Source organism: Maniola jurtina, chromosome 13, assembly GCF_905333055.1.
Source record: "Maniola jurtina chromosome 13, ilManJurt1.1, whole genome shotgun sequence".
NCBI classification, from domain to species: domain Eukaryota; kingdom Metazoa; phylum Arthropoda; class Insecta; order Lepidoptera; family Nymphalidae; genus Maniola; species Maniola jurtina.
The window spans coordinates 5,998,025-6,014,960 of record NC_060041.1 but is presented as its reverse complement, the minus strand read 5'-3'; the positions used below and the strand labels follow the sequence as shown (position 1 = coordinate 6,014,960).

Genomic DNA, 16,936 nt, shown 5'->3' with positions numbered 1-16,936 from the left:
CTTGTATAAATTCAATAACTTGAAAATATCACAAACTTGACATTGGCTAATCAGAGTAAAGCCAGATTTAAAACAAAAACCTTCTGTCAAAATGCTGTCAATCTACTGTCAATACCTAGTAGATTTCTCAAATCTTATTTTCTCATTTCAATCTACTAAACGCGGGAAAGTTTTACTTAGTGATTTTTCAAGTTTCCTGTGTTTTTTATTAAACTAAAATTGTAATTATGTTGTGAATTTTAAGTAAACCATGTTGTTTTATTAGAATTCAATGATTCATTCAGTATGCCCAAAGCCCTGAGTTTAAAAAAGGTAGGTAGGTAACATTTTTAAAATGTTCTTTTTTGAATAATTGTGGATATTAAATCTAAACGTGTTTTCCAGACTTTGGGTAGTCAAGTGAAGAATCAAAAAGCGATTACTCAATTTTTCAAATCATGTAGTCAAGAAAAGATATCACCCGTTAAGCAACAAGACTCTGAAACAATAGCAACAACTAAGACATCTAAAAGGAAAGCTGATTCTCCTGCACAAATAGTTCATGACAATATCAGAAAAGACCTTACAAAATGTGATAATTCAGTGAAAAAAATTAAAATAGACAGTAATCATAGGCATGAAATGCATATTGGAAACACTAACACCTCACAAACACCTAGTTCTTCAGCTATAAAAAGTTCACCTAGAAAGGACGTTACAAAGAAGTTATTTGTTGATAATGAAGAAGAATTAATACATTTTAACAGCCAACAGAAACATCCATCATCCATTACAAACAAAACACAAGATAATCATTCAAGTGTATCAAAAGTGCAATCTAGTCCTAGAAAGAGTAATAAATCACATGAAAAAGAAAATTGCTATAATCACAACTGCAAAGAAATTGACAATAATTGTGTAAAAAATTCAAGTAATGAGGTACATTATAGATCACCCAAGAAAACTCTAACAGGTAACATTGTTATCATCATATAAAGTTTCTTATTTAGAAATTTTTGTCACAGTCTTAATATTCTGTCATCTTTTAACTTACAGCAGCAATAAGTGTTTCACCAAAATCTTGCACATTAACAAGTCAAAAATGTGATGATCAGTCACCATCAAAGAGCGGGTCCACAGCAAAAGTGCTTGAATGTATAGAAAATCATATGTTTGATGACTGGGAACTTGATATTGAAGGGGTAAATGTTTCCTAACCAACTTTTTTTAAGTCTGAGGCATGTTAAAAATTACTAATATTCCATTTCCTTTCTAATAACATAAAAATATTCTATTGTTAGGCTATTTTTCAGCACAATGCATTACAATGTGTCTAGAATGCACTACAAGGGATGTGTGTAAAATTTTACTAACTAGTAGGATTGTACAATTTTCATAGCTTACTTAATAGAAAAAGGTTTCAAGGAGTTAATTTATGAAAAAAGTTATGAAGTGTCCCAGGACAGCTTTTCCTTCAGGGAGCTTTTTGAACAGAAATGAAGGTTATATGAACATGCCCACTCATAATATGGGCAACACTTGGGCATATTAGCATAGAAGTAACATTCATTGCCGCAATTATTTGTTTCACTTTTTGCGAGTTAGATTGCCATCATCCAGTCCATTAAAATGCTAAACTAATATAACAGCATTATAAGTAGGAGTTGATTCAGATTTCAGCCTGCCATGAAATCTATTTAAATTATTTAGATGAATTGATTTCATTTAATTAATTATGATGATTAGAAGTTAGCTGGGAAAGGAACAAAATTTACTATATAAATTGCAACCATGTATGTTGAGTTAGGTGTAGGTTGACAATCCAACAGGTAGAATTTGAACCATTATTGGACTATTAGATACTCTTTGAGCTATGAGTTTATGACAGCTTAGTTTTATTTTTGATGTTTTTCTACAGGACATTAAAGAAGACTTGGATCTAAGTGTGATACAGAGATGTGAGGTGTTGTCTGTGAAGAGACATAATTGTAAACTTGAGCTGAAACTTAAAAATGATAATAACAATAAAGGCACTTGTTTTATTGAGGGAATCTGGTAAGTCAAGTGTGATTTCGATACTAATTTTTGCTAGCTGATAACAGATAGCCTACATGACAAGTTTATGTGGTAAGTGATAATGTAAGATGGAAGTTGACTAACTTGGAAAGGGTATAAAAATCTACCAACTTTTTACTAAACCTATATGATTATTATTATTTGTATTATATTTGTGGATTGGCTTTCAGGTTAAACACACCATTGGAAGCGGGTGAAATAGTGAGCGTGCTTGCAACTCGCGATACCTTGGGCTGTTACACCATTAACAATACATCAGGCTTGTTGGTGCTGAGGCCCGACCACTTGGTGTCTAGCACGAGCGTCGTGGCGGGTGTTTTCTGTAAGCGGAAGGCTGTGCTGCAGGAGCGATGGCGGGGGATTGATTCTGCTAATTCTGCGGTACTCAGTCTTTTACTTTTACATGCAATTTCTGTAGTAGTACAGCACCCAGCAGAAAAGATTACACAACTTTAGAAAGAGATAATCGGTAGCTTCCGCTTCGTTGAGTATCGATGTCGCCTTTGTCACTCATATTTATGTGATGTTTTGTTGCTGAGAAGTTGTTAGTCTTACGGCCGATACACGTGACACGTGCGTAGTGACGCGCGTAAACCCCTAACACACCGGGTTACGCATACGTCCACGCTTTACGCAAGCGGTGTGCCATGTTTCATACAGTTTCATACATTACAACGCAATGGTACGCGCTACGACTACGCTTACAGAACGCTTACGCAGCCTGTGTGAACAAGCTACTAATCTATAATACTCGTTTTACGAAACTAAAGCTGTCAATTGTCTTTGTCTTAGTTCAATGTTCCTGCCGGGTATAGTACCTAACAGGTGAAAATGAAACATCTACAGTTTTGTATGCTTGCGATACAGATAAATATTAATTACTAAATGCAAATAGGTGACGGAAACGTTTAAGTGCGGAAACCAGCCCAGAGAGAAGAAGAGAGAAGAAGAAGATGCAAATAGGTAACGCTAACCACGACTTGGTGGGGGTTACTGGTACACATCTAGTAACGATCACAGTGGCTCTGCCACTGTCCAATATTCAGTGCTCCTGGCCACAAGTATAGATGAGACATAGTACCTCCCTATTATGTATGCACTTTATTAATACAATCACTGTATATCTAACCAAATTTTTTAGCTCAATTGAAACTTCTAAGAGCCGGGTTGGAATAAACCATTGTGCCAAGCCTCAAAATATTTACATTTACAGATGAGAATGTGTTTTATCTTGATATTATAACTTTAAAAAAACCTTTTTCCAAACATAATAAATAAGTGACTGTCATTTTATCCTTTCAGATGACCATAGGTATACTTGTTCATGAGCTAGTGCAAAAATCTCTCACACAAAATATAACAAACACATCTGAACTAGGCGCTGAAGCTGATAAACTGATAAAAGAGTCTATACAAATGTTGTACGACGCAGGAATATCCGAGACGGAAGCGCGATCAAACATACAGATGTACATACAACCTCTTGCTGATTTTATGCAGACTTATTTAGCGTCAAGTGCAAAATCATCAGTAAGTGCCTATTGTAGTTTCTTAACATTATAATACATGTATCATTATTTTCTTCTTCGGAACACAGAGATACCTTGCATTCTGGAAAACACACTACACACAACACCATAGCATCAGATTTCAGTTCCATAAAGCCTGTAAGTGCAAGCGAGAGGTCTCACACACGTTCATAATGGTTCAACTATAGTACGTGCCAGTGGCTACAACTGGTGGTCACGTATAGCTAACAGTGGCTGCGATTGGAGGCCGCGACCAGTGGCTCGGCTTGGCCACCAGTAGCGTCCACCAGTCAGCGCACCGGTAAATGACGTCCAACCTTACCCGCACCTACGTAAGCACGCCTTCAATTGCGTCACACAAGCTGTAAAATTATCATTTCATATATTTTTAGCAAACTGTCAAACGTAGTTGGAATGGAAAGATTGAAAAAGTATTAGATATTGAAGAAAATGTTTGCTGCCCCCAACTGGGCTTGAAAGGAAAGATTGACGCTACTTTACAGGTCTCAATACATGACCGTGGAGGTAAGGATAGCTATCTCATAAAATTCGTTATATTTTTTCTTTAATTTTCTAAACACATATTTTGCGAGATATTACGTATAGCATATTGTATCCATCGAAACTTTAGAGTTCAGAAAGAAAAACCAACCTCAATCATCGCCGGCATTATGTACCGTTTGATAGAAACTATTAAATCCCCATAAGACATGGGAGCATCAAATACTAAAAAGTTTCAATCGACTTGCAGATGCTAAGACAGCAATTGTGCCATTAGAGTTGAAGAGTGGTCGCGCCTCAGTGTCGGCGGAACACCGCGGTCAACTCGTGCTCTATGGCATGATGCTCAGCTTGCAGAGGCAGCAGGACCCCGCCACTGCACTGCAACGAGGCTTGCTGCTGTACTTGAAGTGAGTCAACTCGACATAGCAATAGTGACGTGAGATGAAGAGTGGTCGCGCCTCAGTGTCGGCGGAACACCGCGGTCAACTCGTGCTCTATGGCATGATGCTCAGCTTGCAGAGGCAGCAGGACCCCGCCACTGCACTGCAACGAGGCTTGCTGCTGTACTTGAAGTGAGTCAACGCGACATAGCAATAGTGACGTTAGATAAACGCGCCTGTGTCGGCGGAACATCGCGGTCAACTCGTGCTCTATGGCATGATGCTCAGCTTGCAGAGGCAGCAGGACCCCGCCACTGCACTGCAACGAGGCTTGCTGCTGTACTTGAAGTGAGTCAACGCGACATAGCAATAGTGACGTTAGATAAACGCGCCTGTGTCGGCGGAACATCGCGGTCAACTCGTGCTCTATGGCATGATGCTCAGCTTGCAGAGGCAGCAGGACCCCGCCACTGCACTGCAACGAGGCTTGCTGCTGTACTTGAAGTGAGTCAACGCGACATAGCAATAGTGACGTTAGATAAACGCGCCTGTGTCGGCGGAACATCGCGGTCAACTCGTGCTCTATGGCATGATGCTCAGCTTGCAGAGGCAGCAGGACCCCGCCACTGCACTGCAACGAGGCTTGCTGCTGTACTTGAAGTGAGTCAACGCGACATAGCAATAGTGACGTTAGATAAACGCGCCTGTGTCGGCGGAACATCGCGGTCAACTCGTGCTCTATGGCATGATGCTCAGCTTGCAGAGGCAGCAGGACCCCGCCACTGCACTGCAACGAGGCTTGCTGCTGTACTTGAAGTGAGTCAACTCGACATAGCAATAGTGACGTGAGATGAAGAGTGGTCGCGCCTCAGTGTCGGCGGAACACCGCGGTCAACTCGTGCTCTATGGCATGATGCTCAGCTTGCAGAGGCAGCAGGACCCCGCCACTGCACTGCAACGAGGCTTGCTGCTGTACTTGAAGTGAGTCAACTCGACATAGCAATAGTGACGTGAGATGAAGAGTGGTCGCGCCTCAGTGTCGGCGGAACACCGCGGTCAACTCGTGCTCTATGGCATGATGCTCAGCTTGCAGAGGCAGCAGGACCCCGCCACTGCACTGCAACGAGGCTTGCTGCTGTACTTGAAGTGAGTCAACTCGACATAGCAATAGTGACGTGAGATGAAGAGTGGTCGCGCCTCAGTGTCGGCGGAACACCGCGGTCAACTCGTGCTCTATGGCATGATGCTCAGCTTGCAGAGGCAGCAGGACCCCGCCACTGCACTGCAACGAGGCTTGCTGCTGTACTTGAAGTGAGTCAACTCGACATAGCAATAGTGACGTGAGATGAAGAGTGGTCGCGCCTCAGTGTCGGCGGAACACCGCGGTCAACTCGTGCTCTATGGCATGATGCTCAGCTTGCAGAGGCAGCAGGACCCCGCCACTGCACTGCAACGAGGCTTGCTGCTGTACTTGAAGTGAGTCAACTCGACATAGCAGTAGTGACGTGAGATGAAGAGTGGTCGCGCGGCACAACAACAACCCACGCGGTTGCGCTTCACTTTACACCATCTCATTCACCATCAATGCAAACCGAACAAGGAGGATTCAGTGATCCACTTGTTGGGTGATTGCCCTAAATTTGTTAGGTTGCGATTTGTACTCGAGCAGAAAACTGGTAAACGAGTAACAATTGACAATTTAACGTTGCTAATCACCAGCAAGTTGGATCAAGGACTCTTCCTTGAGTTCTGCACTAAAATAGCGCAGTCTGCACTATTACATACAAATCATAGATTGGCCATAAAGACCGGCACTATGATGTATATTGTAAAAATATAATAACTTACTCAGGTAAATGGTCAATCTATGTTTTGACTATTTTGTCTGCAATTAAACTCACGCAGCGCCCTATAAGATAGACAAGGACCGCCACATCGAAGGGCCCTTCCTTAATTTAAAAAAAAATTAATAATAATAGAAAGATGATTCACTGACTGCGCAAGTTCAATGTCAGAGTAAGATTACTGTTTTTGGTTACAGGGAGCGAATAGATCTTCGCGAAGTGAGTTGCGGGTATCCTGAAAGACGAGATTTGATGATGTTGCGTAACGAACTGGTACAACATTTGGCGGCAGGACCACGGACTATTGATGTTGGTTAGTTTAAACTGTACTTATTGGGCAAACATATTTGACCAATACATTTGGCAAGGCGTTTTAGTGTAATTTGGCCATAGCTGCGTTTAGGAGTCCAAGGTGGTAACTGAAATCATTATTATTTATTATTTTTCTATCGATGCTACTTGTTAGTAAGGATATTCCTTTTTAGGGCGCGTTCTTGATCTTTTGTGACGATAAAATAGTCATGCAGTTTACAACGTCATGGTTTGTATATTTGAATGGAGGTAGGTGTTCACATATAGAACGGCACGATTAACTGTCGCATGTCGTCCACGACTCTTTTCTAATAACGATAACGATAAATTACGGTGACAACATTGTGGGAACGCGTCGTAGCCAGTGAGTTCAAAAGCTAAAAGTGTGTTATTTTATAATAAAAAAAAAAAACAATTTCTATTTTAACTTTAAGATACAAATAACTTGTATATCGTCATTCAATATATTTTTATTTCATCAACAGATCAAATAGTAGACATTGAGGACGCTTCACGGCTGTTGCAACAAAGCATGCCTGAGCCAATTCATCACCAAAATGCTTGCTCAAAATGCCCATACCTTACGCTATGCTCATTACATTTGTGGTAAGTTTGGTGTGAACACACTTTGGTAAATTGGGATGATGCCAATGTGAAAAATAAATTAAATAGGGTGGAAAATAAAATGTGGGTTTCCAAAATTCCTAAAATCAACGTCCGCTGTTACTTCTAAGTTTGCTAACTATTTAAATTTCGAAAATTAGCCGATTTTGTATCAGTTTTCTTGTGGATTTGAGACACATTGTGGCATTTATAAAATCTTGTATGAATTAAAATAGGTATTTTTTAAATCATTCGATTAAATTATTTTATCTCAGGCACACAGACGGCCCCATGGTATCAGAAACGCATCCGCTATCAAAGTTGCGTGATGAAGCGTTAGGCCACTTGTCCCCACAACACGTCAAGTATTTCCTGCACTGGACTAGCCTATTGAAACTCGAGGAAAAGGGACAGATGATCACCTCTCCTTTGCACGCCTTGTGGACGGAAAGCGCTGAAAAACGGTAGGTTTTCAATTTCAAGTTACATATATTTTGAATATTTTGTTAGAATGGAATTCGTATTATCACTATAAATAAATTAACTCCGGTTTTTGAATTTAATAATCATTTAAAATATTTGAATCAATCCATCCATTATAATACCCATAGGTGGCCCACTACTGAGCACGGGTCTCCTCTTAGAATGAGAAGGATTTAAGCCAAATCCATAGGGATTATAGCTATGACATCTTTGAAAACGGAAGGACTCTCTGGCATGTAGTTTCCTCGCAATGTTTTTCTTCACCGTTAAGGCATACGCACATAACTCCAAAAATCTAAGGCATGGCTGGGATTGAACCCCCGACTCCCCTAATTATCCACTAGGTTACCCTATACTTTGTGATAATAACATCAGTAACTTGCATCAATAACAGCCAAACAGCTGAAATAAATGATTGAATGAATCCACTTTTTTTATGAGTTTTAACTAGTGCCAGGAACTGTAAAGTGTATTTCATACTTTTATTTTTTTTGATTGCAGTGCCAAACGCGGCGGATGCGCAGTTAATTTGAAATTAAAATCAGTCATAAGCTCTGGCGATAGATTTGCACATATTTTTGTGCGAGAGTCTTTAAGTCCAGGTATGCAGGATTTATTTACCTAGAAATTATAAATTACCTTTTTAATTTACAATACTAGAGGATGCCCGCGTGGATGTAGGATTTTCAAAAATCCCGTGGGAACTCTTTGATTTTCCGAGATTGTAGCCTATGTCCATCCCGAGATTTTTAAAGGATGGGACATGAAAAGCTAGCAGACAGACAGACAAAGAATTTTTTTTTAATTATTAATATTAATAATGAAAAATTACAAGTATAAATAATAGGTATAAGTCAAGATTACTATGAATATATTATTATAATTTGTATATTTATTTATTTTGAAGAGCATTCACATATTGGGGATAAGCCTTCAAAAGGGCCTCAAGAAGGAGAATTTTCTATAGTAAGCATAGAAAATCGCCCATGGATAGCTGCCGGCGTAGTTACTGTATCAAATAGCAATGAGTTCCATATACTTTTGGAAAGGTAATAATATTTTGCTCTGATTCTAATGCTGCAGTTTGTGTTAGGTGCTATATGCTTATATTTAGATAGAAAAAGAAATCTGCCAGCTTAATAAACAGTATTTCACATAGATACATAATGCCTAGTTATAAAGCTTTCAAAAATTTTCAGGAATTTGAGTTGTTGGCTAAACAAATACAGTGTTTCTCATAGACACATACAAGCCTAGTTATAAATCTTTCAAAAAATTTCAGGAATCTGAGTCATCAGTGATTCAAATATACAATGTTTCACATAGACACATATGAATCTAGTTATGAAGCTTAAAAAAATTTCAGGGATTTGAGTCGTCGGCTAAACGAACATACAGTGTTTCACATAGACACATACGAGTCCTTCGCAACCACTGTCCAAAACTTGACTAATTTAGGAGTACTTATGGAAGACAGCGACCGCGCCTTGAGGCTTAGAACGTGAGTACAAATTGGCAGAGTTGTATATCTTTAGTATGACAGCTGTTATAGTGCATATAATACTTAAATATCTATGACAATAAAGGTTACCGTCAACTTGTAATGCCTCGGATGTCTCTGAGCGAACATTCAAATATGGGCTTTTAAGGTTTTTTGAAGTAGATACTAGATACCAATGGCAGAATAATACACACACAGTCAGCGGTCTTTCGTCATTTTTCTCACTTCAAGGTAAAACGGGCTCCATACTCTTGGTTCGGAGGCAGTGTCATGTCCATGATAAAGGGTTCGGCGTCGAGGAGAAAGACTTGTGGCGACCGACTACTGTAGGTTGGTTAGACCGCGTTTGGTAGTCGCGCAACTGTTTGTTGTTAGACGACGGTGGTTCGCGGCAAGCCAATTCCTAGAATGCCACCTGCAAATGGCACCTGCGAACCACACCTGCGAACACCACCTGCGTGCCTATACTTGGGCGCTTGCAACCGGTAAGAACCGGTATTTACTGGGTTTTGCGTAATGGAGTACGGTGGATTGGGAAATCCCCATATCGGGATATCCCCCGTGTCCAGTTCGTTCTATCCGCCTGCTTTGACGGTCGTTGCGTCCACCTCTTTGGACGATTCGCGATAAATGAATAGAACACTTCTGTTCCGTGTAAATAACATTCTGTAAATACAACTCTTAGTGTAATTTCTTATTTTGTATATAATGTGGATAAATAAAAATAGTGTACATAACTTGGGTGTATCCTTTACGACCTAACGGAGTCCAAATATACCCATACGGTACCCCACATATTGATGACCATAGACTTCTTGGTGTCACTAAACTAAATACTCACTATTGCTATGCGTAAAGAAGCGATACTCAACTCCATCCCTCTTAAGAGCTCAGCCGTGCTACCGACCCTATGTGTGCGGACGGGCTGATGTTCCAGTAGTAGTAACACGTAATTAACTCAGTTTGCTTGACTGAATGTTGCCTGTGGCTGTGTGGTGAAAATCAAATATCAATGATTATTATTTACAGATAAACAAAACTAGTTCTTTTTACTTCCAGTTTAATAATAGACCAAGCACCGCCAGAATTTGTACCCAAGTTACCTCGTGAAGTTGGTCGCTTGGGGTCAAAGCTTATGCGCTCACTGAATATTGAGCAACAGCGCGCTGTACTCAAGGCTTTAGCATGCGAACATTACGTCTTGTTGAAGGGGCTTCCCGGAACTGGTGAGTCAACAAGTTAATAATATTCTCACTAAAACAATGGTTTCTTTGTGTTGATGTAAATGTTTAGTGCAGCTTGTAAACAGTGGCCCACCTAGATTAGCGAATGTACTTGACGTGCACAAGTATACTCGACGAATACTTGCCTCTTGCGGCCGGCTTTCCAGTTTCCACCTCTTCAGTCTTCATTATAGGACCTTGAAACAATTTGCAAATACAGTTTGCAAATTTTGCAAATAAAAACGCGGTACTCCCCAAACGTGTTGGGCCATCGTGAACTAGGCTCTTGAATCGAATTAAATTGACATCTCTAAGTGTTAGTTGTAGCTGTCCTATTCCGCATGAATTGTCCTATTGTCCTATTGAAAAAAGCAGCATGTTTAGAGCTACCCATATATGATTTAGTTAAAGAGATTTTTGTACACTGCACTGTGTTGAATGGTGATCATAAAATCTTTGGCAATCGCAGGTTTGGAAATGAATATTTGAAGCTATAACTTGATTCAATCATTTGGTCCTAGACTTTCTATCATCCTTTATTTTATTAAGTTAATGGTCTAAGAATCCTAAGAATCTAGTTTCTTGGTCAATGTTCGAATAATCAGATTTTTTAACTAGACTTATAATTCCGTAGGTAAAACGCAAACTATTAGCGTGCTCATACAAATGCTAGTGGGGCTCAAGCAGCGCGTACTGGTCACTGCGCACACGCACTCTGCCGTCGACACTGTGCTCAATAGGTATGCACATCATTCACACTTCACGCAATTAGCTTGGCTCAGACCTAGAGCTAAAATGAATCAGCTGTGCGAATTATTTTCCATTTTTGGCAAATGTTTAATTCTGTTTTCTAAAATTTAATTTTGGTGTATAGATCTAAGGCGACAGGTCCATTATCTTGATACTGCATCTGTACACACTTGTTTTGGAGAGTGACTAGTTTTTTTAGGCTTATATTACTTCTACACAAAATGTATGAACAGAGATGGACAATTTCAAATAATATTATCTTATTCTTCTTGCCGCCGGTCTTTATTCTAGTATTTGTTTTGTGTATCGCAGGCTACCAAAATCCGTCCAAGTAATGCGACTGGGCACAGCTAGTCGGGTCGCCCCGGCGTTACTCTCGCGGTGTGAACACACCCTCATACAAAAGTGTCACTCTACTGAGCAACTCGCACAACTCTACGATTCTATGGTACGTTATTGGTTACTTATTGATTTTGATTTCTCTCTCATTCATACGTTATTAAGGAAACAATCTATGTGGTAGGTATTGCTGAACTCGTTGCTTTTAACAGGATTTCATACCAAATACCTCTTGCAATAGTAATAACCCTAATAACATATGTATTTGTAGTTTTTACTGAGCTGCCGCGAAGTACCTATATGGTTAACGTTCCGTTGGATGTCTCATCCCCGGGATGCATGCTATCCCTGTACCAATTTTCATTAAAACAGTTAAACCGACGGGCTGTGAAATGCTAGCAAACAGGCAGACACACATTTATAATGTTAGTATGGATTTCCGCTTTTCTATACTATCTATATTTCCATCTATCTATTTTTTTATTATATTATACAGAGGAAAGATTTGTTTGTTTGTAATCAATACACCTACCTACTCAAAAACTACTGAACAAATCTAAAAATTCTTTCACCTGTAGAAAGCTACGTTATCAGCAAGTACCTACCTATACCTAACCTACGCTATATTTTATTTTTATTGATATAAGACCAATATTACAGGAGGTGGTTGGCGTAACTTGCCTGGGCGCCGCACATCCGATGTTGGCTCGCACCACGTTTGATGTGTGCATCGTTGATGAAGCCACACAGGTAATTTACTGGAAATATTTTGTAGAAGTCATTTTGTAAGACACATGTCAACAAAATGCCCGCGCCCGCTAGAGCTGTTAACCGCCACTTTTTGCTTCAATTTGGTTTTTTTTTAAATTTAAACATCTTTACTGCTTAATATTTTGAAAGTATAAAATACAATATAATTGATATACAATATAAAAGATAATATTGTTTTTAAAAACAAAGGTTTATATTTAAAAATTAATAATTTCACTAGCTTTTACCTGAGAGCTTGTCTACACATACAGACACACTCGCAAGTACGCGCGTGCGCACACACACACAGTCTGATGTAATTTATTAAAGAACTTAATTGTTCACCCAGCTGAGTTTGTTGTGAGCTTTTCTCAGACTTAGCTTTAGTTTTAAGTTTACGTAATTAATTATCACCACTATAATATTATCATCTTACAAATCTAATAATTCAGACGATCAAACGGCGTACAATAGTACCTACTTTGAATTAATGATTTTGATTTTGTTCTAGGTGTTGCAAAGCACGGTCTTACGTCCCTTGTTCGCAGCGAAGCGTTTTGTGTTGGTCGGAGACCCGGAACAATTGCCGCCTGTAGTGAGGAGTAGAAGTGCAAGGTATACCTACTTAATGCTCGAGCCACTTAATCTGAGCGCTCATTTAAGTATTCAAACTTCTAGATGTGCTGAAGTGGTGAAGCAGACATAAACTCATTAGTAGTCTTATGTGGCGTAAAATTGTCCGAGTTTGGGGATATACCTATCAGTCCGCGTCAGAGATATAAATGTTCTATATGATATGGTGTTTCATAGTACCAAGTACCAACGTATAACGTTTCAGTACTCTTCCCATTATAGTCCGCTTTATGACGCAGAATTGTGCGCATGCCCCTTATAAACTTTTATATGGCAAAGTTTCGTGTCAATTTGGAAGTATTTCTAATATTTAAAAATGTGTGTGACTAGAGTATTATTTAGTATTTTGTGGCAAGTATTATTTTACGAGCATTGGCACGGGTCAGTCTATTACATTGAGGGCTGTGGTCCGCGTCGTTTCTGCATTAGGGGCTGAAACAAACAGAACGCAAGACGGCAGTGCGACGTGCGACCACAGACCAAAGTATACTAGTACCTTCTTGGTAAAAAAGGAATCACTCTGCTAAGCACTCCATCTTAGGGTGCATCATCACTTGCTACCAGGTCTGATTGCAGCCGAGCGCTAGTCTATAAATTAAAAAAAAATACGTTTGAATAAATAGCGACTCCTTTTACGACGCTATTATGAGGACTTTCTAGTGCAATTTAGCTCGCTCAGTGTTGAGACCTAAAATTAATTTAACAACCATCTTTCAGTCGCATAACTTCTATCTCTCAGCAAAGATTAGAATATTTATCTCTTGCACGCTAGTGAAAACTCTATTTTATTGAATTCAAAATAGCTATATCCTTATTATTTTTCTTTCACGCGATTTTGAACTCTATTTCAGTTGCGATTTAGTTAATGATCAGTTTATTAATGAAGATTGCTCGAGCATTTTGCTGCTCAGTGTGCGCTGACCCTTAAGTTGCACTTTTAATTAATCTGTAATTTTCTAGACGTCTCGGCATGGAGGAGAGCTTATTTCATAGACTGATAAAGGATGATGTGACATGCACGCTAAGACTGCAATATCGTATGAACCAGGCCTTAGTGGAAGTTGCTAACAAAGTAGCTTACAACAACAGTCTGAAATGCGCTGACCAGAAGGTTGCACAGGCTCAATTGAAAATAGATATGCAGGTATATTATAAATTACATACATGTTATTAAATATAAATTATCTACTTAAATATATAAAAGGAAAAGCTGGTTGACTGACTGACTGATCTATTAACGCATAGCTTAATTTACTGGACAGATCAAGCTGAAATTTGGCATGCAGATTGCAGATAGCTATTATGACGTAGACATCCGCTAAGAATTTTTTTTTGAAAATTCAAGCCTGGGGTTAAAAAAGAGGTTTAAAATTTCGCTACCTTTTTAATTAATGGTAATTTTTCTTTTTAGAAAATATCTCTATATTCAGATGAGTCGCCATGGCTCATGACAGCTTGTAGTCCAGAGTTCAAGGATGCCGCTGTTTTTTTAAACACGATTATTCCTCCTGCAGCAAAAAATAACACCGAAAAAGTGTTTACTAACAGTGATGAGGCATGTGTCCTTTTGGATTTGGTTGAAACATTTAAACAGGTAAGACTGAGTCAATGACACCAGCTGATCGTGTACCAAGAGTTGATCAAAATGCAAAAAATAACATAGTAATAAGGAAAATACTATTTTGGAATCGGACGATAACGATATTAGTGCGATTCAAGTAAGAAAAGTGATCAAAAGTTGGTACTCGCCATTGTCAGTAGGTAACATGACAGTAGTATTTTAGGAAGGCTACAAAAATACTGGCAATTCGAATGAGACTGTGAAAATAAATGTACTCATATTTTTGTATTCAGGGTGGTGTACTCCCTTCGGACATAGGCGTCATAGCCCCTTACCGAGATCAAGTATCTTTACTACGACGCGCTTTGTCTGAAAAAGATGTGGAAGTGAGCACCGTGGACCAGTTCCAGGGCAGAGACAAGAGCGTCATCATTTACTCTTGCACCAAGCGCGTTGAAAACGATGAACGACGACCCAAGGTTAGATTTTATTATTAGTCGTTTAGCAATTAAGATACAATAGCGCGTAACAATCGTACGTAGTGGTAATAAGGGTTTATTTATATTATTCTGAAAATTTTCTTTCACATTCACTCTGTGAACATCAGAAGTTGAGCACTGAGTTAGAAAATCACCCGGAAGTTAGTGAGCTATCATCACATACTGTTATTACTGCCATAACTTGTCATTGAAGTTAAGTATTTGTTAATGCCAAGCATGCGTTGCAAAGCACCTCACGCGCTACCTATTGTATGTTGATGGTACAATAGTGGCGTTGGTGCTAGGCATGTTAATGCAATTGTCAGAACCTTCACGCAAATGCCTACAATAACTGCACAAGATGTCAACTCGACATTGTGGACATCGGCACAAGGCACAATATTTTTCAAGAAACTGCGATTTATGTACGATAACTATTAACGATTTCTAATTGATTTATTGATGTTGTTGATAACGTATGTGGCTTAACTTAGGTTATTTGGTTCACAGGATGGGGAAGTCCTCAACGACCAACGGCGCCTGGCCGTGAGTGTTACGCGCGCCAAACACAAGCTCATCGTGATAGGAAACTTACGCGCTTTGCAGCGATATGCTCCTCTCATGAAACTCATTGAATCCTGTCGGACGGTGACCTTGGAAGAAGATACTGTGGCAAGGTTGAACATAAAATATGGGGCATTTGTTACGTGATCGTTAATCTTATGTTATTTAAAATAACAGTGGCGTCAATTCTGTTGTCTTTCTTCCAAACTAAATTTAGAGTATCTGCATCTTTTTCTTTTTAATATTGCTAACAAAGGATGGAACATGAATTTTACAATTAAAGACTCAAATTTCAGTGCACACTATAAATATGAACAATAGGCTCGCGACTGGCAACTAAAGTGACGAAGTTTGACGGCTCTACATGAAATTTAAAACTATCAAACTGTGTCTGTCCTATTCAGATTGCATTAGTAAGAAGAGGATGCGAATACTCTAAAATTTAGTTGTGCTCAGAATCAGTACCATCGTCGACACGATTAAAAGTATAGTAGGTTATAGGTACCTACGCGACAGGTTGAGATGGCAATCGGGGTTTGAGGCGGGGACAGCCCCCACGCTAACCCGCTGCGGGTGAGCAAGAGGATGTGCGGGTATGCGGGGCGTCCCCATCCCAGTTGCCTCCTCAATCTGTCGCGCACTATAGGTATTTTTTTTGTCAAGTGTCTTGTCAACTCAAGTCATACAAAAATTATGATAGATTTTAAGACCCTTTTGCATAGGTTAATCGTAAAATCGATGCATTAAATTCTGAAATAAAATTTAAAAAAAAAATTGTGACCATCATGTGACAGCCATCTAATAAACTACTCATAATTTAATATGTGTAGTAGTAAAAGAACATAATGCAGGAAACGCATTAAAATTGGCCAAGTAACACGCAAGGTTTTCCAGGAACACGCAACGTATAATGCCAAACGCACACCTACTATAATATATGTATGACACATCGTCAACGATCCGTGGGTAATGTTTTAATAATTAATAGCTTTAATATTTCTAATTATGAATGCACAATAATAAACTTTTAATTTTTACTGTAAGTACTTTAAACTGTATTTTATTTTATTAAGTACATTATGTATGATTGATTTCAAGAACCTCAATAAAAAACGAAAAAGTCGTTGTTTTGTAAACGTAGTTTCTAAAATCATTTGGCGGGAAAAGTTATCACGTCACTTGATAACATTTCCCGCCAACTTCATAACTCAGCTGATTGTCAAAGCGTGTATGCACGTCAACCAGTGTTGCCAAAAAGGTAGGAAACAAAATGTTTGAATTTCATACTTTTTGGATTATGTTCGTATCCTTGTTTTGATTTTTGTACTTTTTTCAAATATTTAAGTAGGACTATTTTATCATATATATTTTTTAACACCTCAAATCGACGAGGCAAATCCAACTTTATATCCACAGTTTAAAATTC

General features: G+C 39.0%; 1 protein-coding gene and 1 long non-coding RNA gene across 3 annotated transcripts in view; both read left to right on the top strand.

The window, feature by feature from the left end:
* The window catches only part of LOC123871404, a 383,067-nt gene that overhangs the window by 223,686 nt on the left and 142,445 nt on the right, over positions 1-16,936 (top strand). The window lies entirely within an intron of this gene.
* LOC123871363 (DNA replication ATP-dependent helicase/nuclease DNA2) lies at positions 123-16,524 on the top strand. 2 transcript variants are annotated; one of them, XM_045915134.1, is made up of 23 exons: positions 123-312; positions 385-952; positions 1,039-1,181; positions 1,898-2,034; positions 2,226-2,436; positions 3,358-3,585; positions 3,977-4,109; positions 4,336-4,495; positions 6,510-6,625; positions 7,110-7,230; positions 7,503-7,691; positions 8,212-8,312; positions 8,618-8,759; positions 9,077-9,211; positions 10,271-10,437; positions 11,069-11,174; positions 11,497-11,632; positions 12,184-12,273; positions 12,785-12,888; positions 13,867-14,050; positions 14,318-14,500; positions 14,761-14,946; positions 15,457-16,524. In XM_045915134.1, the coding sequence occupies exons 1-23, from the start codon at positions 286-288 to the stop codon at positions 15,655-15,657; spliced, it is 3,768 nt and encodes a 1,255-aa protein (XP_045771090.1). In that variant the 5' UTR covers positions 123-285; the 3' UTR covers positions 15,658-16,524. The 2 variants fall into 2 exon arrangements, with proteins under 2 accessions (XP_045771090.1, XP_045771089.1); XM_045915133.1 differs by having other exon boundaries at positions 1,036-1,181.